At 52.5% G+C, this 26,763-nt stretch overlaps 1 protein-coding gene across 1 annotated transcript; it reads left to right on the top strand.

Annotated features, from left to right (window-relative positions):
• Window positions 1-986: 986 nt before the first annotated feature.
• Window positions 987-25,435, top strand: Zswim4 (zinc finger SWIM-type containing 4). The gene is made up of 14 exons (XM_028786279.1): window positions 987-1,156; window positions 2,901-3,102; window positions 6,691-7,047; window positions 8,554-8,702; window positions 8,778-8,928; window positions 10,949-11,116; window positions 11,654-12,004; window positions 13,517-13,654; window positions 13,859-14,113; window positions 14,479-14,614; window positions 17,602-17,756; window positions 20,044-20,207; window positions 22,434-22,515; window positions 23,674-25,435. Exons 1-14 carry the CDS (start codon window positions 1,019-1,021, stop codon window positions 24,531-24,533), a joined length of 3,306 nt encoding a protein of 1,101 aa, XP_028642112.1. The 5' UTR covers window positions 987-1,018; the 3' UTR covers window positions 24,534-25,435.
• The last annotated feature ends 1,328 nt before the right edge of the window (window positions 25,436-26,763 follow it).

The following is a 26,763-nucleotide window of genomic DNA, read 5'->3' as shown; positions in this document are numbered from 1 at the left end:
CCGTGGACATACACACTTGATCCATGGAGCTCAGGGTTTAGAGAGACATTTGACAGCCTCCTTACCCTGATAGATCAGAGTTCTGGAGGATGAGGCAAGAGAATCTCCAATCAGACTAACACGGGTTACATAATGAGAGAAGGGGCGGGGGAGCTTCAGACACAGTGCTGGTGGGGCGTCTAATCCTGAACTAGATGAATAAATGAGGCTGAAGAGACCTCGAGGGTAGGAAAGCACAGTGTTCTCTTAGGTCATGGGGGTGCGATGGGGAAAAGTGACGAATATGGTGAGTAGCTGCCGCACTGTGGAAACTATAAGCTGAGTCGGGGGAAAAAACGACTCGAGGTGGGAGATTTGACACACATTAAGTCCAACCTAATGAAACTGCCACTCTCATGGATCGAAATGGGCAATTTCACGTTCATTCCACATAGCTCGCAGCTCAAGAGGAACTCTTCAGTTAACAGCCCACAAGCGCATTGCCAGGAAGGCTGTGCTGCCCCCAGTCGGCTCTTAAAGCATCCAAACTCTACCAGTCGCCCAGAGAGGTTACATGAGTTTTTAGGGTCACACAGCCAAGAGAGAGTCAACCCCAGCCCGGAGGCGGCCGGAAGCGACCCTCCGTAAACAAAGCCGTGTGTAAGCGCAGCCCCAGCCGCCAGGTTCGTGGGCCGGCCCAAAGGGGCGGGGAAGGAATGTTGTGAATGAACATGAGACCGCCCCGAAACTCCTCACAAGGCAGAGCCGCAGGGTCCCCTCGCTTTGATTGGCCCATACCGCCCCGTGATGGACAGCGACTCTCCTTGCGACCTCTTATTGGATGGCACAGAAAAGACGGACGTAGAGGTTGTTTAATGAACAGCGGCTTCTTGGAGGCGGGTCTTCAAAGTCAGCCAATGGCAAGGGAGAAGTAGGGCGGTGGGGGCGGGGCCTCGGCTGAGGAGGCAGCGGCTGCTAAGACGGCTTCATTGTTGTGAAGAGTCTTAAAGGGGCCGCGTCGTCCGGCCGGCTCGGCCGGATGGAGCCCCCGGCGGCCAAGCGCAGCCGGGGCTGCCCGGCGGCGGACGAGCCCGTGACCGGGGCCCGTCGCAGCCGCCCCGAGCCGTTGCTGGACCTCAGCGCCAAGCGGGTGGCCGAGAGCTGGGCCTTCGAGCAGGTAAGGCCCCGGCCTGCCCCAGGCCTCACACTTCGCTCCCTCCCCAGCAGCCAGCCCCACCCCCCGTCCCCACACCCCGAGCCTCTCTGCCTGCGACCCTCCCGGTCCCTATTCAGACCTCTTTTCTTCTCCAAGAGAGACACCAGCCCAGAGACCCACGCTGCTCCACTCCTGCCTTAGCGTTTCCCTGTCCCACCCTCCAGGAAGAAGACCCCCGTCTCTGCTGGGCCTATACATGACACCCCTCTATCCCTGTGCTCCAGCTTCCAGAGTCCACCAGTCCTCTCCAGATCCCCCGACTGTGGGACAAGAGGCAGGGTCACTGAGGGAAGGGCTCTGTGCCCCTCCTCCACCCTTCCCCCTCCCTCCAGCTATTCCAGAGCCAAGATTGGGATAGATACATAGGCAGAGGTTCCTGGAACCCCTCCTCTGTGACTTGTGGGTGGAGCCCCGAAAATCCCCTCTCCCTGTCTTAGGGTCCCCCAAGAAGATGGGAAGGGGCAGAGGCTCCTTTCAGTCCCATACAGTTATCTTTTAGTCTGACTTTGAGGGTGTTCTTTGCTCCCCAACTCTTCCTGAGTTAGGATGGATGGGTTTGGACTGACGGTGGACTAAGCAGGCTCTGATTCATGCCCGGAAAACCCCTCCTTAGTCATTTGCCAACTGTCAGGAGCCCAATCACCCACTCCCCCTTCTCATAGAAACCTGGGTAGGGCCTCTCTGCTATTCACCCTGTGTGACATGTACAGAATAACCCGAAAACTGTCTTCAGGACTGGCCCGGAGCTGCCCTGGCCCAGACAGGTGCTAGGAGAACTCTGGAAAGCTTCTGGGGCCCTTTGGGAGTTGTTCTCACTTTGAGGAAACTGGGGCACAGAGAAGTTGAGAAACTTGCCCAAGGTCACCCAGCCAGTCACTAGCCAACTCAGACTGGATCACAGCCTCAAATGCTGGTTCTATTCCTTGAAGTCTACAGGGGATGGCAGGTCAGCTCTTCCCTCCAAGGGGCTTTTCTCAGAAGAGGAACAGGAGGCAAAATACCCAGGGTGGAACTGATCTTGGGAGTTTGAGCTCCTTGAGTTAGGGATCCTGAAGAGCTGCGATCATTCCATCTCTAATATAGTAGTGCTGACCCCCTCAGGTTCTCATACTGTCACTCTGACCCCTCAGGCTCTGAGGATCTGACACTGACCCAGTAATGTGGTTTCAGCATCTTGTGTCCCTGTGAAGATCAGACGCCATCTCCATAAGGGCCATCTCCATAAGGGGCTTAACAGAGGGAAGGCTAGGAACTCACATCCTTGGTTATGCCTACACTCCTATCTAACTTATTCTTGTCCTGCACAGAGCCCGAGCTTAGGAGGGTTTTACCCCAGACCCCTGGGACCTGCCAGTAAAACTTTTAGAGTGCTAACTCTGAGCTGGGCACTGTTGTAAATATAAATACTATTGTATTGAAAACTATGCTGATGCTGGGAGTTTCACTGTCACCCAAGCTGGTGTTGAACTAGTTGGCACAAGTACAGCCTCCCAGGTAGTTGGGATTTCAAGGTGCGCCACCATGCGTAGCTCACTTGTGTATATTTTATCTTCCAGTCTCCATAGGATGGGAGATTGTCACACTGCCATTTTATACTTGAGAAGACAGACTCAGGGAAGTCAGGTGGTGTCCAAGGTTGTGCTGTTTATAAACAGCCCAGCCAGGATTCTATCCCAGGTTTCTAACCCACCAGCGCTTCCCACAGGTGGAGGAACGGTTCTCCCGGGTGCCAGAGCCAGTTCAGAAGCGCATTGTGTTCTGGTCTTTCCCACGAAGTGAGCGAGAGATCTGTATGTACTCATCACTGGGCTACCAGCCCCCAGAGGGCGAGCAGGACACTCGGGTACCATTCACCCGTGGGCTGCACCTGCTACAGAGTGGGGCTGTGGATCGAGTGCTACAAGTGGGTGAGTGAGCACCCCACCCTGCGGGGGGGGGGAGATGGGGAGGGGGGGCTGTAGGACAGAGGTGGGACAGGGACAGGGGAACTTCCAAGCCACCAGCTCTGAGGCTCTGGTGTGGTTGAGTGAGATACTGTGTCATTCTCTAGAAAGAGCACAGCAGAGGCTGAGGCAGGCGATGGAGAGGCCAGCCTGAGCTCACATAGTAAGATCCTGTTTCAGTGGGGGCAGAAAATATGTACTGAAGATAGGGATATAGTAGACCTCAGAGAACAGGACTTAGGGGAGAGTCAGGGAGAGGAAGGTGAGGCAGAAAGTGGGGGTACAGAAGGACCAGACGTTGGCAGGAAGACCCAGGTAAGAGAAGAGGAGAGAGGTGGAGCTAGTGCTGGATCCCAGACTGGGGGTTGCTGTAGGGATTGAGACATGGACAGTTCTAGAATTTGGGCTTTCAGCTGGAGAGAGACAGGATTATGAGCTGACAGTGAAGAATGTCAGGCAGCTGAGCTGATGAATGGAAGAAACTGTGGAGGAAGCAGGGTCCTAGGGAGAGCCAGAGGGTTGGCCACAGGAAGAGACAGTCCCTGACCTCACACAGAGGGCATCTGTGATGCAGTGGCGTACGAAGCCAAGGGACAAATCATGCGAAGGCTGGATATCGTGGCACACAGTTATTACCCCAGTGCTTAGGAGGCAGCACCAGGGGGTCTCAGGGTCATAACCAGCCTGGACTAAGCAGTCTTAGTGTGATGGCACATGCCTTAGACAGAGGAAGATGGATCTCTGTGAGGGCCAGGCCAGCTAAGGCTTCATAGTGAGACCCTGTCTCAACAACAAACAGAATGATCACAAGACCCAGGTAGAAGCTAGTTGCACAGCTTTCTGGGAGAGTTTGAGGCCTAGGTAGCCATGTGCTTGGAGAGATCCTGATCAAAGGTTTGTAGCCATGTGTAGAACAGTAGAGTGACTATAGTTAACAAAAATTTATTGTGTATTTTATAAAGAAGTAAAAGGAAGAAGTTGGAAGCTTCCAAACACAGAAATAATCACTGTTGAAGAAGCAGGAAAAGCCAGTTACCTGTTCTGATCACCATGTGTCGTATTGAGTTACTGCAACATACATCATGAATGTGTACAATTACTGTGTGCTGATGAGGAAAATTACTTAAGTTTAAAAAGCACTACTGAACAGCAAAATAAACAAGTGTCAGGCCTCAGGCAGGCTCAGACCTCAGGCAGTGGATCCTGGAGAGAATGCACACATCTGGGGTCAGCCCTCAGAGCTGGTGTCGCACATCAGGGGCCTCAGTAAGGCTGAGGAGCAAAAGTCAGAGCCAGAGAAGAGGACAGGCTCTGAGCCCCAGGCAGTGCGCACCCCAGGCAGTGTGCACCCCAGACAGTGCACCCAGTAGTTCTGAAATAGAAGAAAAGAAAAGGACCAGAGAAGGCTGGATTTGGGAAACAGGGAGGAGGGTGAGGAAAGACCTTAGATGCTAGCATTGAGCATGGAAAAGGACCAGTAGCAACTGAGCCAAAACATGAGTCAGACTTTGTCCTTGGCTTTCCATGATAGCTAGCCATGGCTCAGCCAGGGTGACCCTGCTTGGCAGCCTCTGTACCCCTTTTCCTGGGCATAACCTAGTCACAGGCCCCATGGGCACCCCTGGTATGAGGAAGCCATGCCTTGCATGACGCAGGTTGCATCAGGCTGCCCAACCAGTCTGATGAGCCTGACAGACACCCAGGAGTGCCCAGGACTCGCTCCATCATCCCCTTGCCCTCAAGTGCCACAGACCTTCGGCGTGTTTTTAGGAAGTTCTGAGCTTCTAGAGCTGTTGTAGCCATAGCAACCCAAGGGCTGGTGAAAGCATTTCAGACATTGTGTCTATGTTGATAACACTGTTTATTGATCATTAGACTAAGGACAGGGCAGAGGGGGAGATGCCTCATTTGGTAAAGTGCCTGCTGTTCAAGCATGAGGACCGAGGTTCAGTCTCCCAGCAGCCATGGACGGTGTTACATGTCTGTACCACAGCACTGAGACTGGGAGGATCTCTGTGGCTAGCTGGCTAGCCTAGCCAAGGGACTAGCTTCATGTTCAAGGAAAGAACCTGCCTCAAAGAATAAGGCAGAGGCCTAGGACAGTTGCTCACTGTGTTTCTGCTCAGATGGGAGAGTATCCTGGGAATTGGAAGCCCAGGAACCATAAAACTCTGAGGGGAAAAGATGCCAGTGTAAGGGCATCCTGAGACATGGGGGCCCAGGAGCCACACAGCTCTGAGAGGAAGCCTCCTCCCAGGGAGGGTCCCCAGCTGAGCTGAGGAGCCCAGGAGCCTCAGTCCTGTTCCACTGGTTTGCTTCTTCCTTTTTCCCTCCTTCTCTTCATTGCTTTTCTTCTTTGTTTCTTCTGATGAGAGAGTCAGGCAGGAAACCTCATGAAGGAGATTTATTGGAGGGTCTAGGTGTGGACAGATAAACCCGAGGATGGCTGCTCTGGTCCCAGAAGCAGACAGCAGGGAAATGAACAAAGGGCAGGGCTATAGGATTTCTGAAGTGGTGACACTTTTCAGGGCAGAAGTTTCCAGATTGAGGATTGGTGGGATTTCAAGTCCCGAGCTTAGGGAGGTCAAGGATTGGTGGCTTTTCCTGTCCAGGCTTTGGTGGGTTCTCCTGTTCAAGGATTGGTGGGGTTTTGTGGGAAGATCAGGGATTAGTGGATTTTTCTGCTCAGGGATTGGAACCTTTTTTTTTTTCACCCTGTTTTCACTGCATCAAGCCCATGGGTTAAGGTGGAAAGTCCTTCTGGGCCACAGGCAGCTTTGGCTGAGGAGCCATCTCTGTGGAACTGCTTAGGGAGGTTAGAGAGGAGGTGCTGCCACCGTGGACAGCTCCAGCAGTGGTGTTTCAGGAAGGTCTTAGGCCGAGACAGAAAAGAAGGTGTTCACCGTGGACAGCTCTGGAGGAAGAGCTCCTGCTGAGGGGGAAAGGAGATGTGTCATTGTGGACAGCTCTTGTGACTGCTGTATGCTGAAGAGCTATGAAGGGCTATGGGGTGCCGCCATTTTGACAGGAGCCGCCATTTTGACAGCTCCTGTCTGGGCATCTTACCCTGGCTGTAGGCTGGGACAGGGAAAAGGGGCCAGCCGCTGTGTCGATGACTTTTGTTGAGTGCCACTTTTGGACTTTTCTCACATCTTTAATCCTGTCACTCAGGAGGCAGAGACAGGCATATCTCTGTGAGTTTGAGGCCAGCTTGGTCTAAATGGCCTGTTCTAGGACACTCAAGGCTACACAGAGAAACCCTGTCTCAGAAACCAAAGGTAAATAAACAAGGTGAAGAACAATTGAGGCAATCCCCCAAAAAAGAACAGGGATTTTTGTCTGGGACTCAACCTTATCAAGCCATTCTAACTGCTTGTGAGTAATTCACTTAGTTATTAGAACGGCATGAGGAGATTGTTGTTACTGTGTGTGAAGAGATGGTGAAACTGAGGCAAGAGTAAGTTAAGTGATTTGCACTGGGTTTTTCAGCAGAACCGTGCATCAAGGTCTTGCTGGGTTGATCCAGTCTCCTCATTGTGTGTTTTGTCTTAGGGTTCCACCTGAGTGGGAATATCCGAGAACTGGGGGGCCCAGGGGAGCCTGAGCAGCTCTACCACGTCTCCATCAGCTTTGACCGCTGCAAGATCACCTCTGTGAGCTGCGGCTGCGATAACCGAGACCTCTTCTACTGCGCCCATGTGGTGGCGCTGTCACTGTACCGCATCCGCCATGCACGCCAGGTAGAGCTGCGGCTACCCATCTCTGAGACCCTGTCACAGATGAACCGAGACCAGCTTCAGAAGTTTGTGCAGTATCTCATCAGTGCACACCACACTGAGGTGCTACCTACCGCCCAGCGTCTTGCTGACGAGATCCTCCTGCTGGGCTCTGAGATCAACCTGGTTCATGGTGAGTAGGGGAAGGAGGGGCCGTGATGCAGAAGCAAGCGGAGTGGGTGCCATTACGCCCCGCTTTGGGGGTTATACACCAAGAGAGGCACATCCTGAGGTGTCTGACCCCAGGCACCTGAGCAGTTAGAGATAGAGAAGTTGTGGTGGCAATGGCCTGTCATCTCAGGACTGGGGAGGCTGAGGTGGACTGAAATTCACATAGTGCCACCCTGACTCATGTTGAGAGAAAAGGGGGGTGGAGGGAGGGAGGGAGAAAGGAAGTGGGGGAGGCAGTAGGCAAGAGTAGAAGGGTCAGTGCCAGGGTGAGGTATCCTCACAGGCTAAGGTATCTTGGAGTCCCAGGGTAAAGGCTTAAAGGTGAGTATCATGATGAGTTATGGATGAGGTGTGGATTCCAGGGGTTGTTGGACGGGAGGGTCTGCTGCTGGCTTGTTTGGCTAAAATGGTAGAAAGGAGACAGTAGTGGGTGGGAGCTGTCTGGTCATGGGATGCTGGCGGATTCCAGGTCGTGACGCATCACGAGGGTGAACTGATGCTGTGGGAGAATATTGGGATGAGCGGATGGGTAGCTCTGTACAGTGTAGTGTGGGGGACTGATCACTGGAAGGGCAGCTGGGGAGAGATGGCCTACACGGGGCGTTTCAAAAGGCCAGTGGGTAGCCAGGCATAGTGGCACACACCTTTAATCTTAGCACTCAGGAGGCTGAGGTAGGTGGATTGCTGTGAGTTTGAGGCTACCCTGGTCTACATAGTGAGTTCCAGGACAGCCAAAACTACAGAGTGAGACCCTGTCTTTAAAAAAACATAAGAAAGACAGACAGACCGGTAGGTGCACACACCAGGGACCCATGGGTAGGCATTCTGGGAGGAGCATGTAGGAGTGGCGGGTTTGAGGGGAAGCATGTTTGGAGTACCTCAGTGACTACCTCAGTGAGTGGAGTACCTCAGTGAGTGGACAGTGTGGTTGATCAATGGATGAATCCAAGGCTTGATGTTTTGAGTGGCATCATAGGATGAGCACACACACTGTAGGCGGGTTGGAGACAGGACTGGAGAACTAGGCCGTATAAGGGATGTGGGTGTGGAGGAGGAGCTGGGGTGGAGAGGAGGAGATGGATAGAAACTGGCTCACTACGGAGGGGCGGTGTCTGGGAAGATGATGGACGAGGAAATGGATGAGTGCCTGGTGTTTTGTGGAAGATGAATGATACATACGGTGTTTCCATATACGAATGGACTGAGTACCTGACTACATGAATGAATGAAGGGCTCGTAGTGGTCAGAACTAATGCATGGATGGACAGGTGGAATTCTGGAATATTAGGTGGAGGGAAGGGAATGGTGGATAGACGGTTGGATAAACGAACGGGTGGTGAGTTGATAGGTAGGTTGCTAGTGTGGTAGGATTGCTTATTGATCAGATGGGATAGATTATTGATTTAGAAATGGCCAGAGGAAGGGTGGACACCGTCTCTCCCATTCTGTACTTGTCTTTCACCCCCAGGTGCCCCAGATCCCACAGCGGGTGCTGGCACAGAAGATGCCAATTGCTGGCATCTGGATGAGGAGCAGATCCAAGAGCAGGTGAAGCAGCTGCTGTCCAATGGTGGCCACTATGGGGCCAGCCAGCAGCTGCGCTCCATGTTCAGCAAGGTGCCAAGGCTGGGGATGGGCAGGGCGGAGGCCCCACATGCACTTCCCTTTCTTACCATGTGCTTCTCTGCGCAGGTGCGGGAGATGCTGCGGGCACGGGACTCCAATGGGGCACGCATGCTAATCCTCATGACTGAGCAGTTCCTGCAGGACCCTCGCCTGGCCCTGTGGCGGCAGCAGGGTGCTGGCATGACAGACAAGTGCCGGCAGCTGTGGGACGAGCTGGGTAAGGCCAGACCCTGGCTCCCACTCATAGCATCTGTGCCCCGGCTCTCCCCCACCTAACATGACGAAGCACTTCCAACATGCCAGCCACCCTACTGGGTGCTGGAACTCCCAGAGAGGACTAAACACAAAACTCTGGCTCTCCTGGGATTACTACCCAGTAGGGAGGATCCTGATTAATGTTATATGTCTAGGGCTGGGGATATAGCTCAGTGGATACAGGCTTGCCTTGCATGCACGAAATGCTGAGTTCCAGCTCCAGCAAATGTGCATGGGTATGTTCACGGTAGATGGAAGGGTCTATGCTTACGTAGATGGTTAAGTGCCACACAGCTTTGTCCCATGGTGTCCTTGGAAAATTAGTCCCAAATCCTCCAGGGCATAGAGATCTGGGATGCCCAACACCTTGACATAAAATAAGCCAGTGCTGCCAAGAACCTGTGCATACCCTGTTTGGTTTGGTTTGGTTTGATTCAGGCTCACAGTGTTGCTAGGGATGACCCTGAGTTCCTGGTCTTTCCTCCTCTACTTCCCAAGTACTGGAGGGGTCACCACCACAGATGGCTGGATTGATGGATTGGTCGATTGACTGATTGAGATTGAAAATAGAACCCCAGGTTTTCCTAAGCATGTACTGCACCCCGAGCTGGGACTCACTGGGTCCTTGGTATTCTCAGAGTTACCTCCAGCTGACTTAAAAGTACAAAGTCGGGGCTACAGAAATAGTTGTCATTGTATTGATTGAAGAAGAATAATAAGAAAAAGATAGCTGTTCCTATTCAGTAAAGACAGTTTTTTGTTTCTGTTTTTATTTTTTAACATCCTTTCAATTCAATCCATGGTTCATGGAATCAGCAGATGCTGGATCCTCTAATGTGGGGCTGAGGACTTTAGGTAGGCTACGCCACAACTCACAGTTTTACAAAACTAAGTCGTGTCTTCAGCTGTGTTGGGCCCCACCAGTGTAGCAGAAGAACAGCCAGACCTGTGTCCTATTGGGTGGGGTATAGCCAGTGGTTGTATGTCTGTGTGTTGGGAACAAGGCCTCAGGGTCATCTACAGCACCATATGTGCACAGTTACAGTATACGTGGGAAGTTTACAATAAGACATAGCTATGGACACGTTCTGTTTTCAGACAGACTTGCTCTGTATAGCCCAGGCTGGCTCAGTTCTGCCTAGTCTTCCGAGTGCTTGGTTATAGCTGTGTGCAACCTGTAGCTACTCAGGGTTCTTTGAACTTTGTATCATTTGCACAAATCACAAAATAACCTTTTTTCTTTTTAATATTTTCCTCGCCATTCCAAAATGTGAAAATATGGATGGGGGCCTAGTGGAAATATCCGTAATACTAGCACCTTGGAGGCTGAGACAGGAGAGTGATAAGTTCCAGGCTAGCCTGGACTACAGAGTGAGACTCTGCCTCAAAACAAGAGCAAAGACCAATCTTAACTTAATAGTCACTTGAAGAGAGATCCCAAGGGAAAAAGAAAAGCTGGATTGTGGGTTGAATTTACCGTATGTACAGTATTTTGCCCATTTGCTGCTGTGCCCTGTGTCAGATGATAAAGGCAGTGTGGAAAAGGAGAAAGAAACTATACAAAAACCCCACTAGCACAAACAGGGTTGAGTCCTGACTTGCAGTTCACATGCAGTGTGGCCTAGAACGAGTGGTTTCTCTGGCATACTTCAGTTCCCCAGCCCCAAGTTAGCATCTATTTATATTGTGTGCATATGTGTGGGGATTCCATAGTGCCCGTGTGTAGGTCAGAGGACAACTTTGTGGAGTTCTCTTCTTCTGTGTGCATCCAAGGGACTGAGCCTGAGTTGTCAGTCTTGACAGCAAGCACCTTTACCCACTGTGCCCTCTCACTGGCCCTGTTTTCTTTCCTTACCACAATATGAGGAGAGCCTGAACTGCAACCATCCTCAGGATAGGACGCCTGACTAGGCTGCAGCAGCGGCTTGTCAGCCTGTGGTAATGATGTTGGCCTGAAGACTGAGTCTCTGTCTGCTCTTCAGGGGCTTTGTGGGTCTGTGTCATTTTGAGCCCACACTGCAAACCAGACGAGCGGTCAGGCTGGCTGCAGCTGCTCGGCGCGTGGGACAAGCTCGATGTGTGCCCGCTGGAAGAAGGCAACTACTCCTCGGACACCCCCAGCCTGCAGCCTGCTCTAACCTCCAGGACAGGTAGGAAGAGGTCCTACTATCTGTTTCCAACAAAACCATCACCACTTACTGTAGTCCAGCCTTCTGTCACTGCACTGTGTCCCAGGAGAGAGAGGGTGAGAGAGATGAGAGGGCTAGCCAGAGGGAGCAAGTACCTAGGGCAAGAGTAACGACATCGTAAGGGCCGTGAGGTGCATGCTCACTGGGCCTCCTGCTAGCAAAGGATCAGTGAGAAAACAGACTGGGAAAGGGATAGGGACCCAGCAGGAGGGGTGTGATGTGGGTGTGGGCGAGGCCAGTAAAGAGGAGATGGAAGAAAGACAACAGAGAGGTCAGGGAGGAGCAAAGAGACGGATGGAGGAGAAAAGGAAGGGACATCTCCCATCTGTGTGTCAGCACTGTGACAGATGCCAGCCCCACTTTCCCTTTGAAGATTTGCTTCAAGAACTCACATCCGTTGCCTGCCTAGGGTGGAACTCGGGGTTGGCACCTAGCGGGAGAGCTGGCTCCAGCTGACCACCAGTACCAGCATTGCCACACTGAGCATGTCTCCCACAGGCTCAGAGGATGACGAGGAGGTGGCAGCCACCAGCCCCCGCCGGACAGTTTTCAGCCGAGCACTGCAGGCTGGAGAGTTGCACTGGAATGACAGCCACCTACAGAGGATCCTGGCCAGTGATTCCTGTGGCCCCAGCCTCACTGGCAATGTGGGAGGCGACAAGCCAACCTTTGACCCTCAGGGCCACCCCATCTGGCTGGGCGAACCTTTCCCTACCGCCTGTGCACGGGTGGATACCTTGCGCGCCCACGGTTATCCCCACAAGGCTCTGCGGCTAGCATGTGCCATAATCAACACCCTGCGGCTGCAGCGGCGACACCAGCTTGAGAGCTACAAGCAGCAGAGAAAAGGTGAGTGGGGGTACGGGAGCCCAAGACACCACCAGCCTCATGAGGGTCCGGGAACTGCTACCCCAAGGCAGAAAGGACTCTGTCCTAGAAAAGCACTGTGTGGTGGGGTCAGGTGCAGTTCTGCCTTGGGTCTCCAGAGAAAGCAGAAAAGAGAGGGAGTGGGTTAAACTGTTAGCAGCCATGTCCAGCTCTAGGACAAGTTCCCAAGAGACAGCACAATTTGCCTCTGGAACCTCGGTTTGTACCTTGCAGTGGCCACCCCTACTCACAGGGCCATTGCCTCAGAATAATGATGGCATTCCTTCTGTTAATCCACATGTCACACAAGGCAGGGTGGTTAAGGTAGAGGCTTCCAGACCCTGGAGTAGGCAGGTTTCCACTCCATGACCCTCAAGATACGCTTGCAGGGTAGAGAGAGGGAAGCTAAGAAGACTGAATTGTTTGATGTAGAATTTGCTCACTTTTAAACATGGTCAGCACATTGAGTTGTGTTTCAAGTACACAAATGTGGGAGAAGGGTGTGTTTTATCAGGTAGGGTGCTTGCTAGCATGCAATTCCTACCTTAGCACTGTATAAGGCAGGCATCCCCATGCCTCTAACCCTAGCCTTCAGGAAGTGGAGGCCAGAGAGTCAGAACTTCAGGGTCGGAGGTCAAGGCCCATCGAGACCATGTGAGACCCCATCTCAAATAGAGATAGATAGATAGATAGACAGACAGATAGATTAAAACAGGGCTGGGAAGTGCTTAGTAAAGTGCTGGCAGTCAAGTGTGAGCATCTGAGGTCTGAGTTTGCATACCTTGTTACTCACATGAAAGCTGGGCATGTTGCTGTCCTCTGGTGCTAGGAGTTAAAGATGGGCAGATCACAGGGCATTGCTGGCAGCAGTCAGGCTCCAGGACTGAAGTTTCACTGAAGAGCTCCTGTCAGGAAAGATAGAGGTGGAGGGGAGCTCCCAACCGTGAACTTTATCCTCAATACATGCATGGGCATGCACACACGTGCACATGCATACACCGCATGCACACAAATCAATACACCAGTCACACTGAACAAAAGGAAAGATGCTGTGACTAAATCCGGGGACAGAAGGAAGGCCCTGGCTGAGTTCTTGGCAGGGAAGCTGATGGAGCTGAAGAGTAGAAGAACGGGCCCTAGGGTGGTGGAGTCAGAAGGACTCTCCAGGTACCTCGGGACAGTGCAGGCAGAGCTCAGGCAAGGTGCATTGTTCAAGATCGGTGGAGGTCAGTGGAGGACCAGCCCTCAGGACACTCAGGTGTCCATCATAGACCTTTCATATTGCCCCTAGGGAGGCCTCAACGCCTTTGAGCTTGGCTGCAGAGATGGGCAGGGGTTAGGGCTAGAAGAAGAGAGTACTGCCTTGCATGTTTCGGGAAGACGAGGCGGCTCACAGGCTGACAGGTGGTGTTAGGAGACTGGTGTGGGGATGGGAGGGGAAGTGTCCAGAGCTTGACTGGGTGGCTGGATAAAGCCCACCTCTTCCATCTGCAGAACTGCTCCAGAAAGGTGCTACTGGTGTCACAAGCACTGAAGGTTGGGTGGGCCATCCCCTGGATCCCATTGGCTGCCTCTGCAGAGCACTGCTGGAGGCCTGTCGCCTGGAGGAGGAGCCTCACTCTCTTTTCCCAGGTACCCACCCTGAAAACCCTTGCAGGAGGGCCGTTACCCAACTCTCTTGGCCAGATATTGCCCTAGCAGGGCTAGTGCGTCAAGTGAGGGGGCTGAGAGAGTTGGGACTCTCTCTGGACCTCTCTCCACTTCTGTCACCAAGCTTGGGGCCAAGACTGGAGGGGAATGGGCTAGTTTCAGCAGCTCTGGATGTGTTTTCCCCAGACTCAGCCCCAGAGAAGCGAAAGCTGGCCTACCAGCACGTGCCAGTGCCGGGGAGCCCTGGAGAGTCCTACCTTGCACTGGCACTGGAAGTGGCGCTCCTGGGACTAGGGCAGCAGCGGGCTCTGCCAGAGGGACTGTACGCCCAGGACAAAGTGGTGCGTAATGAAGAGCAGCTCCTGGCCCTGCTGGAGGAGGTGGAGCTAGACGAGCGGCTGGTGCAAGTGCTGCGGAAGCAGGCTGGGCTGCTGCTAGAAGGTGAGCTCACTCTCGGCCTACCCGTATAGCCCTGTGGGACCAGGAATGAGGCCTTGCCGCCTGGCCTCAGTCGTCTACTCCGAGGTCCAAAGATGCTATGACTTGTCAACCCAGCACATTATAAACCCCGCCCCATGGCCTAGCCCCGCCCATGGCCTAGCCCTATTGGCTCTTTGCTAAGTCTTTCTCCCACCCTACCCCCACCCCGTCCCCCATTGCTATGACGAGGGCAGGTGCACCTCCTCATACTGTGTCCTCGGTCTCCCTCAGTACGCAGTGTTGCCTAGGGACCCTTCTTTTCTTCCGCTCTTCCACGTGCATTTGGAGCGCAGGGATAGCGGAGTGAACTCACCCTGTCTCTGTAGGAGGCCCTTTTAGTGGCTTCGGAGAAGTGATTTTCCGGGAGAGCGTCCCCATGCACACCTGTGCCCGATACTTGTTCACTGCGCTGCTGCCCCACGACCCAGACCTGGCCTTCCGCCTGGCGCTCCGAGCCATGAGGTAAGGGTGGGAGAAGGGAGTAAGAGGCCAGGAGTCCCACCTCCAAGCTGGGTCTCAGTCTTAATAGGGCCTCCTACGGCCCATGCAAAAGGGTGTGTGTTTTGCTGCTAAATGGAATGTATAAGCTGGTAAACTTGAGAATGATTAACACTAGGGCTCCCGAACAAGCTCACGGTGCAGGCTGTTTCTAGGAGGGTTTGTCTTCGCCTACCTGAGGCTCAGTGGAGACTTGGGTAGCTGTTTTCCTGCACTGGGGCTAAGATGCAGCAGTATGACAGTTTCCTGGATGTTCTAAGGTTGGAGTCAGCGCCCAGCAGTGCCATATAACATAGGTGTTTTGTCAGCAGTTATACTTCTATTCGTGTTTAAAATACATATAGGTTAGTGTCAGCATTAAGTCATTCAACAAATGCTTCTGCTCTAACTGGACCAGATAGTGTGCTGTTGGTTGCAGGTACACAAGCAGAGCGTGTGGAGCCGAGGTACAGACAAGGACTGCCTCGTGCAGATGGTGCTCCTGGGCATAGAGAGAACAGAAAGAGGACGGTCTTGGACAGAAACCCGCAACTCCACATGTGGGCTTTGAGGGAACCTGGCAGACAATCTTAAGCTAGTGGAGGGCGCAGACAGGCTGTGTGGGAGCTCCAGGCACTGGCCTGGCCGGCAGAACCTGGTTGGCTCTCTGAGAACACACTGGTCCCCAGAGCATCTGCAGGAGTGGGAGCGTCCTCTTCCCTCCTGTGGGAGGTCTGTGAGGGAAAGGTAGCTTCTGAGCTCCCCATGGGTCTGTGGTTGGAGCCAGCTAGAGGACGGCCTAAGACGGGGTATCTGCTACCTACACACAGCTCCTCCATGTCATAGACTGGCCAATTCCCAGGACAGCTAAATGTCTGGTCCCCTCTAATGAGGTTTAGTTTTGTTTTGAAGCAAAGTGTCATGTAGCTTAGGCTGGCCTCAAATTCTCTATGTAGCCAAGGCTGACCTTGAATTCATGATTCTTCTGTCTATACCTGGTATTATCAACATGGAGCACCACACTTGGCTAAAGCTAAATACATTTTCCCCCTCTCTCTTTCTCTTTGTCTTTTTTTTTTTTTTTTTTTTTTTTTTTGAGACAGGGTTTCTCTGTGTAGCCCTGTTGGCCTGGAACTCGATCTATAGACCAGGCTAGCCTCCAACTCAGAGATTCGCCTGCCTCAGTCTCCTGTGTCCTGGGACTAAAGGCATATGTCACCACACCTGGCTTAAATACATTTTCTTGTCTTGTTTGTTTTTTTGTTTTTTTGAGACAGTTTCTCTATGTAGTTATGGCTGTCCGGGAACTTATACTGTAGACCAGGCTGCCCTTGAAGTCACAGAGATCCACCTGCCTCTGCCTCCTAAGTGCTGGGATTAAAGGTGTGTGCCACCACTGCCAGGCCGAAGTGCATTTTCTTAATCATCACAGGCCTGTAAGCCCAGCATGGTGAGTCTGAGTTGGGCCCTCAAGTTCCAGAACAGGTTGAGCTGCATAACAAGACTGGATCTCAAGCCTAGATGGTTGAGACATGGTGGGAGAGAGAATGGTGACATGGAAGACGTTGGTAATTAGAGTCGGATAGTGATAAAGACATGGATGTGTACTTGACCCCTCTGATGCAGCTCTCCAACTCTCAGCCCACACCACAGAAGAAACTCTAATGTAGTCAGCATTCCATCCATCCCTCTTAGAAGACCCCCACTGTTTGTCTTTTCTTGCTCTCTTTTTTGGGGTGGGTTCTTTCTGTGCAGACTGGCCTAAGACGCTTTTTTTTTTTTTTTTTTTTTTTGGTTTTTCGAGACAGGGTTTCTCTGTGTAGCCCTGGCTGTCCTGGAACTCACTCTGTAGATCAGGCTGGCCTCCAACTCAGAAATCCACCTGCCTCTGCCTCCCAAGTGCTGGGACTAAAGGCGTGTGCCGCCACCACCCGGCAGCCTAATACTCTTTTAAATAGTTTCTTTTTTTTAATTAATTAATTTATTTTTACTTTATATGTATGGTGTCTTGCCTGCATGTCTGTGTGAGGGTGTCAGAGGCTCTGAAGGTGGAGTTAGACAGTTGTGAGCTGTCATGGGTGCTGGGAATTGAACCCAGGTCCTGTGGAAGAGCAGCCAGGACCGCTGAGCCATCTCTCCAGCCCCTGGCCTGAGACTCTCGACCTGCTAGGGCAGGTGTGGACCGCCATGCTGGCTCGTTACTGCTCCCGCTCCTGTTCATGAGTGAGGTGCTGTGGTGTTTCTCCTTGTGCCTGGCTTATCTCAGTGAACGTCCGACCGTGGAGCTGCTCCCCGTGGCGCTTCATTCCTTCTGAGAGGACTGGTGTGTGCAGGTGTTACGTTTTCAGTAGCCATTCATTGTGTCCACATGTGTTGACTGTCACATTGTGGCCATTGTGAATTGGGGTACAGTATGTAGCAAGCACCCTGTCTCTTTAACATACTGATTTACTGTGGACAGGTGCCCAGCAGTGAGCTTGCTGGGTTGAACACAGATGTGCATGTATGTGCTTACATGCCTGTGTGGAGGCTGTTTCTGTGTTTAGTCTCCAAGGAACTTCAGAACTTCTGCTTTCTGTGACAGTTGTATTAACTCACATGGCAACCATATATGAGCTCCTGTTTTCTTTAGTCTGTTTTTGGAGCAGAGGACCAAATGCAGGGTGCTGTGCTTATTAGGCAACTGCTCTACTACTGAGCTCAGAGCCCAGGCCTCAAGTTCTCCGTCCTTCCCACCCTTAGCAGGATGTATATATCTTCTCTGTGTGATAGTAGCAGTTAAAATCCCAGCCATTTTGTTGTTGTTGTTGTTGTTGTTGTTATGGTGCTGGGAATGGAGCCCAGGGTCTTTGGCATGCCAGACTCTACAGACTGAGTCTGGCCCCCCCAGCACTTCACTGGGAGGGTCTGCATGGGGAGAGAAGAAGGCAGTGGTGGCAGCTCACTCTGTGCTTTCTTCTCCCCTACTCCAGGCTGCCTGTGCTAGAGACAACATTCCCAGCTGGAGAAGCTCACGCCAACCCACTGGACTCCATCATGAGTAACCGCTTCCCCCGTTGGTTCATCCTTGGCCACCTGGAGACCCGCCAGTGTGAGCTGGCCTCCACTATGCTGACCGCTGCCAAAGGTGAGGGCAGTGACAGCTGCCCCTCTAGTGTCCTGGTGTCCCCCTGACTTCCTCTCTGTCCCTCTTCTATTTTCTACCCTTCCTCATCCTTCACTTGTTTGCTGTTTTTGTTTTTAGTTTCTTTCTGTTTTAGGCTTCATTTATTTATGTATATATGAGTGTTTACCTGAATGTTTGTCTGTGCACCATGGACCTATGGAGGGAGGCATCAGATCTCTTGGGTAGAGTTACACACGGTTGTGAGCTTCAATGTGGGTTCTAGACATGGCTAGGATCAAACTCGGGTCCTCTGCAAGAGCAGCAGTGCCTGTAACCACTGAGCTGTCTTTCCAGCCTGTTTTTAAGACACGGTCTCCCAATGAATCCCAAGCTTGCCTGCACTGCATGTTCCATGAAGAAGACATATAATCAGCTAGCCAGGACCTGGGGCTCAGTGGTAGAGACCCTGCTTAGCATGTGTGGAGCCCCAAGCTCCCCAGCACCACAAAAGCAAACAGGTGGCCTGGGGCTGATGGCTCATTTGGTAAAGCACTTGCCACACAAGCATGAGAGAGGACCTGAGTTCAGTCCCCAGATTCCATAAAAAGATGGGCATAAAAGTAGGTACCCTGCCTTTCATCCCAGCTCCTGGGAGGCAGGTGCAGAGGAAGGCTTATTTCAGTAAGTTTGAGGTCATCTGGTCTACATGGTAAGTTTCAAGCTGGCCAGATCTACATAGTGAGACTTGTCTCTGAGGTAAAATTAAAAAGGCTGGTGTGGTGGCATATGCTTGTTGCTCTAGCACTGGGGAAGTGACACAGAGAACCCTCAGGTCTGCCAGCTGCCCAGTCTTGCCCTCATTGTGAACTCTATGCCAGTGAGAAACCCTGCCTTGAAAAATGCGGGGGGGAAAGCCAGGGCTACACAGAGAAACCCTGTCTCTAAAAACCAAAAAAAAAAAAAAAGAAAGAAAGAAAGAAAGAAAGAAAGAAAGAAAGAAAGAAAGAAAGAAAGATAGATAGATGCTGGGGGAAGGCTGGAGAGGCGGCTCAGGGGTTAAGAGCACTGTCTACTCCTACAGAGGATCAGAGTTCAATTCCTAGCATCTATGTATTGGCTCACAACCATCTGTAACTCTAGTTCCAGGAGACCCAACACATTCTTCTGGACTCTGCAGGCACCAGACAAAACACCATACACATAAAAATAAAATAATACTGTTTTCTTTCAAGCTGGACAGTGCCTGAGGAATAGTACTCAGACTTGACTCTGTCTATACATACATGTATATACTAGTGTCTACACTCACATGAACACACACAGAACTGTCAGACATACATAAGGAGAAGATCACCATGCACAAACTAAGAGGGTACTGGTGTCACGTGGAACACTAAAGCCTTGTCTTTTTTTCTGTGGTCCTGAGGGTGGGACCCGGGTCTTGTGTAAGTTAGGCCAGCACTCTGCCACTGAGCCATACTCCCTGCTGGAGCTTAAACACACACCCATATGGGCAGAGCTACACTTGGGCTGCAGTAACACCGTAACACAGGCTGGGCAGCTACAGTGTGAGTCTCTGAGATGAAGGTGTCAGGAGGGACAGTCGGCAATGAAGCTCCCCTCTTGGTTTATGTGAACTGTCCTCACTAAGTGGTGGTGGTGGGACAGGGAAGGAAACAGAAAGTTCTTCCTTGTCTCTGACAAGGGTGCTCAACCCCTCCCAGGGCCGCAGCCTCTGACTTCATCTAACCCAGCTGTCCATCCCATCATGGGCTTCCAACATAAGAATTTGAAAAAGAGGACATAGTTTAATCCATACTGTCTTTCAAAACCATCTGAGGCAGAAGGATATAGCCAATGCAGAGGCACTGAGGCTAGGTCACAGCTGTGGTGTCTGAGGAACGAGATGATTGGTAGGGCTGGGGGTACAGCTCAGAGTCCCTGCCTAGAATCCTCCAGGCTGGGTTCCATGCCCAGCTCTGTGAAGTTAGGGTAATGATAAACAGCAGACCCGTGTGCCTGGAGCAGAGCAGGGGCAGTGTAGACTCTATTGCAGTGGTGACCGTTGAGCAAAGCCAGCATATAGACACATGATGAACACACAAGGTCGGTCTATCCCTAGCCCTACAAACAGAGGGAACAGCTAACAGTTATGCAGCCTCTTAGAGCTTCGTCTTTGCAGAAGCATTGCTGAGTTCCTACCGTACACAGGAGGTCCTGTGTGCAGGATCCCATACATGTGTGCGGGCTCCTCCAGCTCCTCCTCACTGGTACTCCAGCTGTGGCCTCTATTACTCTGTTTGCTCAGGAGATACCAAGTGGCTGCATGCGGTTCTGGGCTCCGTCCAGCAAAACATCCACTCCCCAGCCCTGCTCTTCAAGTTGGCTCAGGATGCCTGCAAGACAGCCACACCAGCCAACGCTCCACCAGACACCGTGCTGCTGGGCATCGCCTTGGAGCTCGGCCTGCAGGTACTCCAGCTAGCACCACCGGGAGGGGGTGTGGCCTGGGCTGGCTGGGAGCCCTGCCCCTGGGTCAGAGGCTGACACAGAAGTTACCGCCGAGGGCAGAGCTATAGACCAAAATTAAGGCGACGAGAGATCTCTGTAGGCATGATGCTTGTGCCTGGGGCCCGTCTCCAGGACTGTGATTGAAGTGAGTGGCTGGGGGCACAAGAGGGGGCAGAGGAAGGGCTGAGAATGCTGGTAGAGTGCTTGCTGACATGCACTAAGCCCTGGGTATCAGCCTCAGCACCACATAAGCTAGGTGTGTTCTAGCATTCAGGAGATGTAGGCAGGAGGATCAGAAATGCAGGGTCAACCTTGGCTACATAGAGAGTTGGAGGCTAGCCTGAGCTATTTTGAGACCCTGACTCAAAAAATAAATAAACCCATTAAAAAATAAAATAAAAGCAGTCCAGCTCAGATGCCGGGTGTGATTGCAGGGCTACAGTAGGTTGTGCGAGGTCCTCTGTTCCCTCCCCAGGAAGAATAGAAAGCAGTAGAGTTGTGGCTGCCTCTTGGTGCTGCTGGGTGAAATAAAACCATGAGGCTGGAGAGACCTCAACAGTTAAAATGATTGCTCTTCCAGAAGACTCATGATCCAACACCCACATGGCAGCTCTAACTCCAGTATTGGGATCTGAGCCCTTTTCTTGCCTCTGCTACCACACAGGTGTAGTGAACGGACATAGGTGGAGGCAGAACACCCATACACGGTAAATATAGACAGAGTAAGGGCCATGAGTGTGGCAGACTCAGCCAATAAGGAACACCCCTGGGACTGAGCATACAGTAGGGCTAGCCAGGGCTTCCTGGGGTTGAACCTTGTAAGCAAGAGCTATAGCTCAGTATCACTTCCTGCGATGGCAAGGCTGAGGCCAGCCTTGTGCCTTCCATTTATAGACCAGGCTGGCCTTGAACTCAGAGACCCTCCTGCCTCTCCCTCTCAGATGCTGGGATTAAAGGCATGTGCCAAAACCAAAAAATATTAAAAGCTCCACCTTGGATAGCTCCTGAGTAAGACACCTACAGTTGCTGTCTGACCCCCACATGCAGGCACACTGTGGACTTGAGGCACATACACACCAAGGAAGAGACGATGTAAGACAACTTGCATAGTAGGACTTGTCATTCCCAGGCCTGCATAGGTCTAGGGATCGGTAAGGGGACAGCGAGACTGGAGAGAGGAAACTAGTGTCCAGACTCACAGAGGCAGAGTCAGGGCTGAGCCTCAGGACAGGCAGACATGTAAGAGGTTTCTTAAGGTTGCAAGTCACAGAGGGCATGGGCTGAAGTTCTGACTCAAGGTATGGAACTTTCCAGAATGAGAGCCTGGTTGGTTTGTTAAAAAGTATGATTTTAGTGAGCCTTAGGTCCCAGCAGTGCTGAGAGCCCCGGCCATGTCACCTTCATTTTCACAGCACTGCCTGCCATGCAATAGATTCTCCTCTTTAAAGATTTATTTTTATGTATGTGTATGTGTGTTAGTATGGACATGTACAAGAAAGTACTCAAGAAAGCCAGAAAAGAGGGTATCCCTTGGAGCTGGAGTTGGGACATGGGTGCTGAGAACTGAGCTTGAGTCCTTGGGGAGAGGGCTATAAGTGTTTGAAGCACTGAGCCATCTCCCTCACCCCTGATCTTTGTTTTACATGGACACTGGGGTCACACCTAGGTTCCATGCTAGCCTGAGCCACCTTCGCAGTTCTTTTTTTTTCCTCCTGGTCTTGAACTCAGAGACCTGCTGGCATCTGCCTCCCGAGTGCTAGGCCTAAAGTCGTTTGCCATCACTCCACATGCATTTTTTTAAATTTTTAGTTTTAGTTTTGTGTGAGAGTGTGTACATGAGAGGACTTGTGTTGTGTGTGGATTTGTGCATACATGTGTGGGTGCCTTCAGAGGCCTTGGATCCCCTGGAGCTGGAGTTAAAGGTGGTTATGAGCTGCCTACCATGGGTGCTGGGAACCCAACTCCCACCCTTTGCAAGAGCAGCAAGTGTTCCTAACCACTGAGCCTCTCCTAGCACCTCCTGCCATTCTGTGTTTTCATCTCTATTCCATAGAACCAGAGACTGAGGGCAGAGACCCGCTCACCCAGCTCTGTGGCACTAGCTCTGCCCCCCACCCCCCAGCCTCCTGGCCCTCGGCCATAAGCCGTAGCAGGACTCTGAGGACCCCTCCTTCCCTTTCCCTCCAGGTGATGCGGATGACATTGAACACGATGACTTGGCGGCGCAGGGAGATGGTTCGCTGGCTGGTTAGCTGTGCCACAGAGATTGGTAAGTACCTGGAGGGGCCGGTGAGGAAATCAGACAGGCACCAGAAAAACTGGCCCTGCCTGGCATGCTGGGCAGCCCTTTAACCCCAGCACTCAGGAGGCAGAGGCAGGTGAACTTGTAGGCTGAGACCTGCCTGGCCTACATAGTGTAGGACAGCTAAGGCTTCATAGTAAAACTCTGCTTCAAAGCAAACAGATAAAAGCAAAACGAAAGCAGGCCCTTCCTTCCCTGTCACCAGCTCTAGGCCAGCCTGGGCGGGAACATCAGGTGGCGTGGATGGAGGTGTAGTCTGGTGGATGGTCAGCCTGAAGTAGTTAGGAGTCCAGGGAGGCTCCAGATGCTGGCCACCCCCAGGGCTTCCCCTCAGGCCACCCAGTCTTGCTCCCTTGAAAAGGGGGAAATTTTCCATCCAGACATGGTGGTACACCTGGAATCCGAGCACAGGGAGGACCGTGTCTCAAGACTCCGTGGGCTAGAGTTGTGGCTCAGCGGGGGGAGGAAGGAAGGCTGGGGGTAGCTCATTTGATAGAGTGCGGGTCTAGCCTGCACCAGGCCCTGCTCCCTCTGGACGTGGTGGTCGTGACTAATTCCACACTGGGAAGGCTGAGGCAGGAAGACAGGAAGTTGATCCTTAGCTATATAGCAAGTTTGAGGGAAGCCTGGACTATGTGAGAGCTTGTCTGGTTTTTTTTTTTATTAATTAATGAATTAATTTTGTATGTATGGGTATTTTGTCTGCATGTATATCTGTGTGCCACATGTGCACTTGTCGAGCCCAGATGCTCCCTTTAAGTTATGAGTAAGTCACCATGTGGGTGCAGGAATCCGACCCGAACCCTCGAAAGGGCGGCCAGTGCTCTTAACCACTGACCATCGCTCCAGCCCCATGAGACCTTGTCTTTATAAACAAAAACGAACAAACAAAAAACAACTGGGCATGATGACCCACACCTGTTATCACAGCTCTTGGGAGGCAGAGGTAGTTGGATCTCTGAATTTGAAGCCAAGTGGAGCTACACAGTGAGATTAACCTCCCCAAAAACCTTGTGTGCATGGTGAACCCGGAGGACGCAGTCAGTGGGTGTAGGGTTGGAAGGGAAATGGCAGGGTCTCGCTGCACAGATGCACACTCTGCCCGGTTCCTCTCCTCCTGCGCAGGCCCACCGGCACTGATGAGCGTCATGAAGAACTGGTACTCCTTGTTCACCCCCGTGGAGGCAGTCACCATAGTGGCAGTGACAGGCACCACCCATGCCACTTTGCTGCGACTGCAACTAGACACGACTGGGCGGGAGGAGCTCTGGGCCTGTGCCCGCACCTTGGCACTCCAGTGCGCCATGAAGGATCCCCAGAATTGCGCCTTGCCAGCCCTGACCCTGTGTGAAAAGAACCACGCAGCCTTCGAGGCTGCCTACCAGATTGTGCTGGATGCTGCGGCCAGTGGCCTCGGCCACGCCCACCTCTTCACGGTTGCACGATACATGGAGCATCGAGGCCTGCCTCTGCGGGCCTACAAGCTGGCCACACTAGCCTTGGCGCAACTCAGCATCGCCTTCAACCAAGACAGCCACCCCGCAGTCAACGATGTGCTGTGGGCCTGCTCACTCAGCCACTCGCTGGGGCGGCACGAGTTGTCAGCCATCGTCCCTCTCATCATCCGCAGCGTCCACTGTGCACCCATGCTCTCAGACATCCTACGGCGCTGGACGCTCTCGGCGCCCGGGCTGGGCCCACTGGGGGCCCGCAGGGCTACCAAACCACTCGGGACTGACAGAGCACCGCTTTGCCAGCTGCTGGACGCTGCAGTGGCCGCGTACATAACCACCAGCCACTCTCGCCTCACCCACATCAGCCCGCGTCACTATGGCGACTTCATTGAGTTCCTGGGCAAAGCTCGAGAGACCTTCCTTCTGGCACCAGACGGGCACCTCCAGTTCGCACAGTTCTTAGAGAACCTTAAACAGACCTACAAGGGGAAGAAGAAGTTGATGCTGTTGGTTCGGGAGCGGTTTGGCTGAGGGACTGCAGAAACCTGGGAGCATGGGGGTCCCCCGGCCCACCTTCCTCAAACAGAAGGCCCGTGGCTACTTCCAGTTAAGTCACAGAGATGGGAGGCAGAGGGTGACCATTCCAAGTGTGTGCCTAGGAGTATGCAGACAAACGGGAGGTCTGAGGATCCGAAGCCATACTGCTGACTGGCCCCTGCCGGGAGTGTGAGCCAGCACTGACAAGTGAGAGGTAGCCTGGCTCTCCCAGACTCACCGTGGTAGCTGGGACAGAGAAGGGCTGGGCAGAGTGAAGTTAGTCCTCAGATTCAGTGCAGCAGACACTCCAGAGCCCGGCCAGGTGCCTGGGCACTTCACATCAGGGTAGTTAAATCCCACTGTGTTTCTCCCCCACAGCTCAGGGCTCCTGTCCCACTGCCCTGGGCCCCCAGCCCAAGCCTCTCAGCACAAATGCCTCACCCCCACTGAAGGATATTAAGAGGTCTTGGGCCTCTGCCACATACCTCACCCCCAAATACCCTTGTTAAGCCAGGGCCTGTCTTCTCTTGGGCACCAAGGTCACAGGGTAGGCTGGGGACAGCTCTCTGCTGGCCAGACCCCACCACTAGTAACTGGATACACAACTCAGGAACCAGGCTGCCCTCCAGCCTATAGTGGGAGGCACAGGCAGACAGCCAGGGACCCATCCTGTCTTCCTCTTGCTCTACACCTCCGTTTGTTTCCCCATTTCTGCATCTCTCTCAAGTCCCAGCTGCTGACGGAGGCCTTCCTTTATCCCAGGCCTTGGCCAGGGAGGAAGAGAAGGGACAGCCTCCACCCCAGATGAACCTGTCTTCTCTCTTGTATATTAAGGGAAAAGTTAGCATCATTTTGTAACTTTTTTTCTTATTTATTGAATCCCATACTGTATTCTTTTCCTCTCTCTCTCTCTTTTTTTAAAAAAAAAAAAAAAAAAAAAAAAAGGATTGAACACAACTTCTTTTTAACTGACATTGGCTTGCACTGCCACACAAACACTCAGCACCAGGGCTACCTACCGCCCGCTCCATTAGCCAAAAACAATTTCCCTCCCTCGTGGTTTTTGGGCACAGAGTGGAAGAGGGGCTGCTGGTCTCCTCCAGTGGCATCAGGGTGACACAAAGAGCCACCTCTTGCTGGCAGCTTTACTTCTTTACCGTTTGCATGTCAATCTCTGCTAGTCAGGCGGCTTATAGTGCCCAAACCTACAGACCAGGTTTTAGGAAAGTGCACCCAGATTGCACTGCCTTGACATCGCAGGAAATGGCCACCAGGGGGCGCGTGGCTCCAGACAACGTCGTTCGAAGCTCAGGAGGTCGCGCCAGGTGCAGAGGGCAGCTGGGGACGCCTGTGTCCCCAGTGACCCATTGCACTTTTGGGTTTCAATGACGTTCTCATTCCTTGGATGGGTTCATCCAGGGAATGCCTAGGGTTCTCAATCCCAGGTTCTTTATGTCAGCTATGTCTGACTGCGTCATTATCGAGGACAGTTCTGGAGGCCCCGGTGTATGTGTTACCTGTGGGGCGCTGCAGCAGCGCGCGAGCTTGGGTGCCACGGGAGCTGGCCATGACCATGAGTATGCCCATAGTTCACAGTGCGGGCCTCTGCTCAAGGGTGCCAGTCAGAAGCAACCCGCCTCTCAGGCCCTTCTGGCACGAACACCTGTGTGTGTGTGTGTGTGTGTGTGTGTGCGCGCACGCATCCTGAAGCCCTGGCATCTGTCAGCCAGTGCGTCCCGGCATATGCAGAGTACATTCTTGGAACATACTCCCTCATGGAACTGGGTTTGCCAGTCAGGGTTGCCCCGTTAGGCCTAGTGTCCTCTTTATATCACACCTCAGACCAAAATTCTTTTCCACAGTTCATACTCATACATCCCAGGCTTGGGTTATCCCTCCGGTCCAAGCCTCCCCCAAATGTCACCCACTCAGGATCTTCAGGTCGCAGGACACTTCTAACCACAGAAATATATCTACACCTTCCTAGAAGCAGGTGGAACAGGGTTGGGGATAGGTGCACGTTAGGAGCCCAGGGTATGCTATAGTGGTGCAGCTGGTGTCCCCAAACCCCAGACACTGAAGGAGTTGATTCAAGATCAGCCTGGTCTATATAGAGACGCTGTCCCACAAGAGAAATGAAAAGAGCCACAGTACATGTGAGAGGCAGAATGAAGAGACCTCAGACCTTACGAATGAAGCTGGGGAGTTTTTATTTAACTGGAAA

The sequence above is a fragment of the Grammomys surdaster genome, unplaced genomic scaffold (genome assembly GCF_004785775.1).
Source record: "Grammomys surdaster isolate TR1022 unplaced genomic scaffold, NIH_TR_1.0 125463, whole genome shotgun sequence".
Lineage (NCBI taxonomy): Eukaryota > Metazoa > Chordata > Mammalia > Rodentia > Muridae > Grammomys > Grammomys surdaster.
This window is presented reverse-complemented; position numbering and strand designations above follow the sequence as displayed.

Coding starts and splice junctions, on each gene's coding strand:
- Zswim4 (XM_028786279.1), top strand. CDS start 1,019: ATGGAGCCCCCGGCGGCCAAGCGCAGCCGGGGCTGCCCGGCGGCGGAC. Junction 8,703..8,777: donor TGCGCTCCATGTTCAGCAAG/GTGCCAAGGCTG, acceptor TTCTCTGCGCAG/GTGCGGGAGATGCTGCGGGC. Junction 13,655..13,858: donor GCCTCACTCTCTTTTCCCAG/GTACCCACCCTG, acceptor TGTTTTCCCCAG/ACTCAGCCCCAGAGAAGCGA.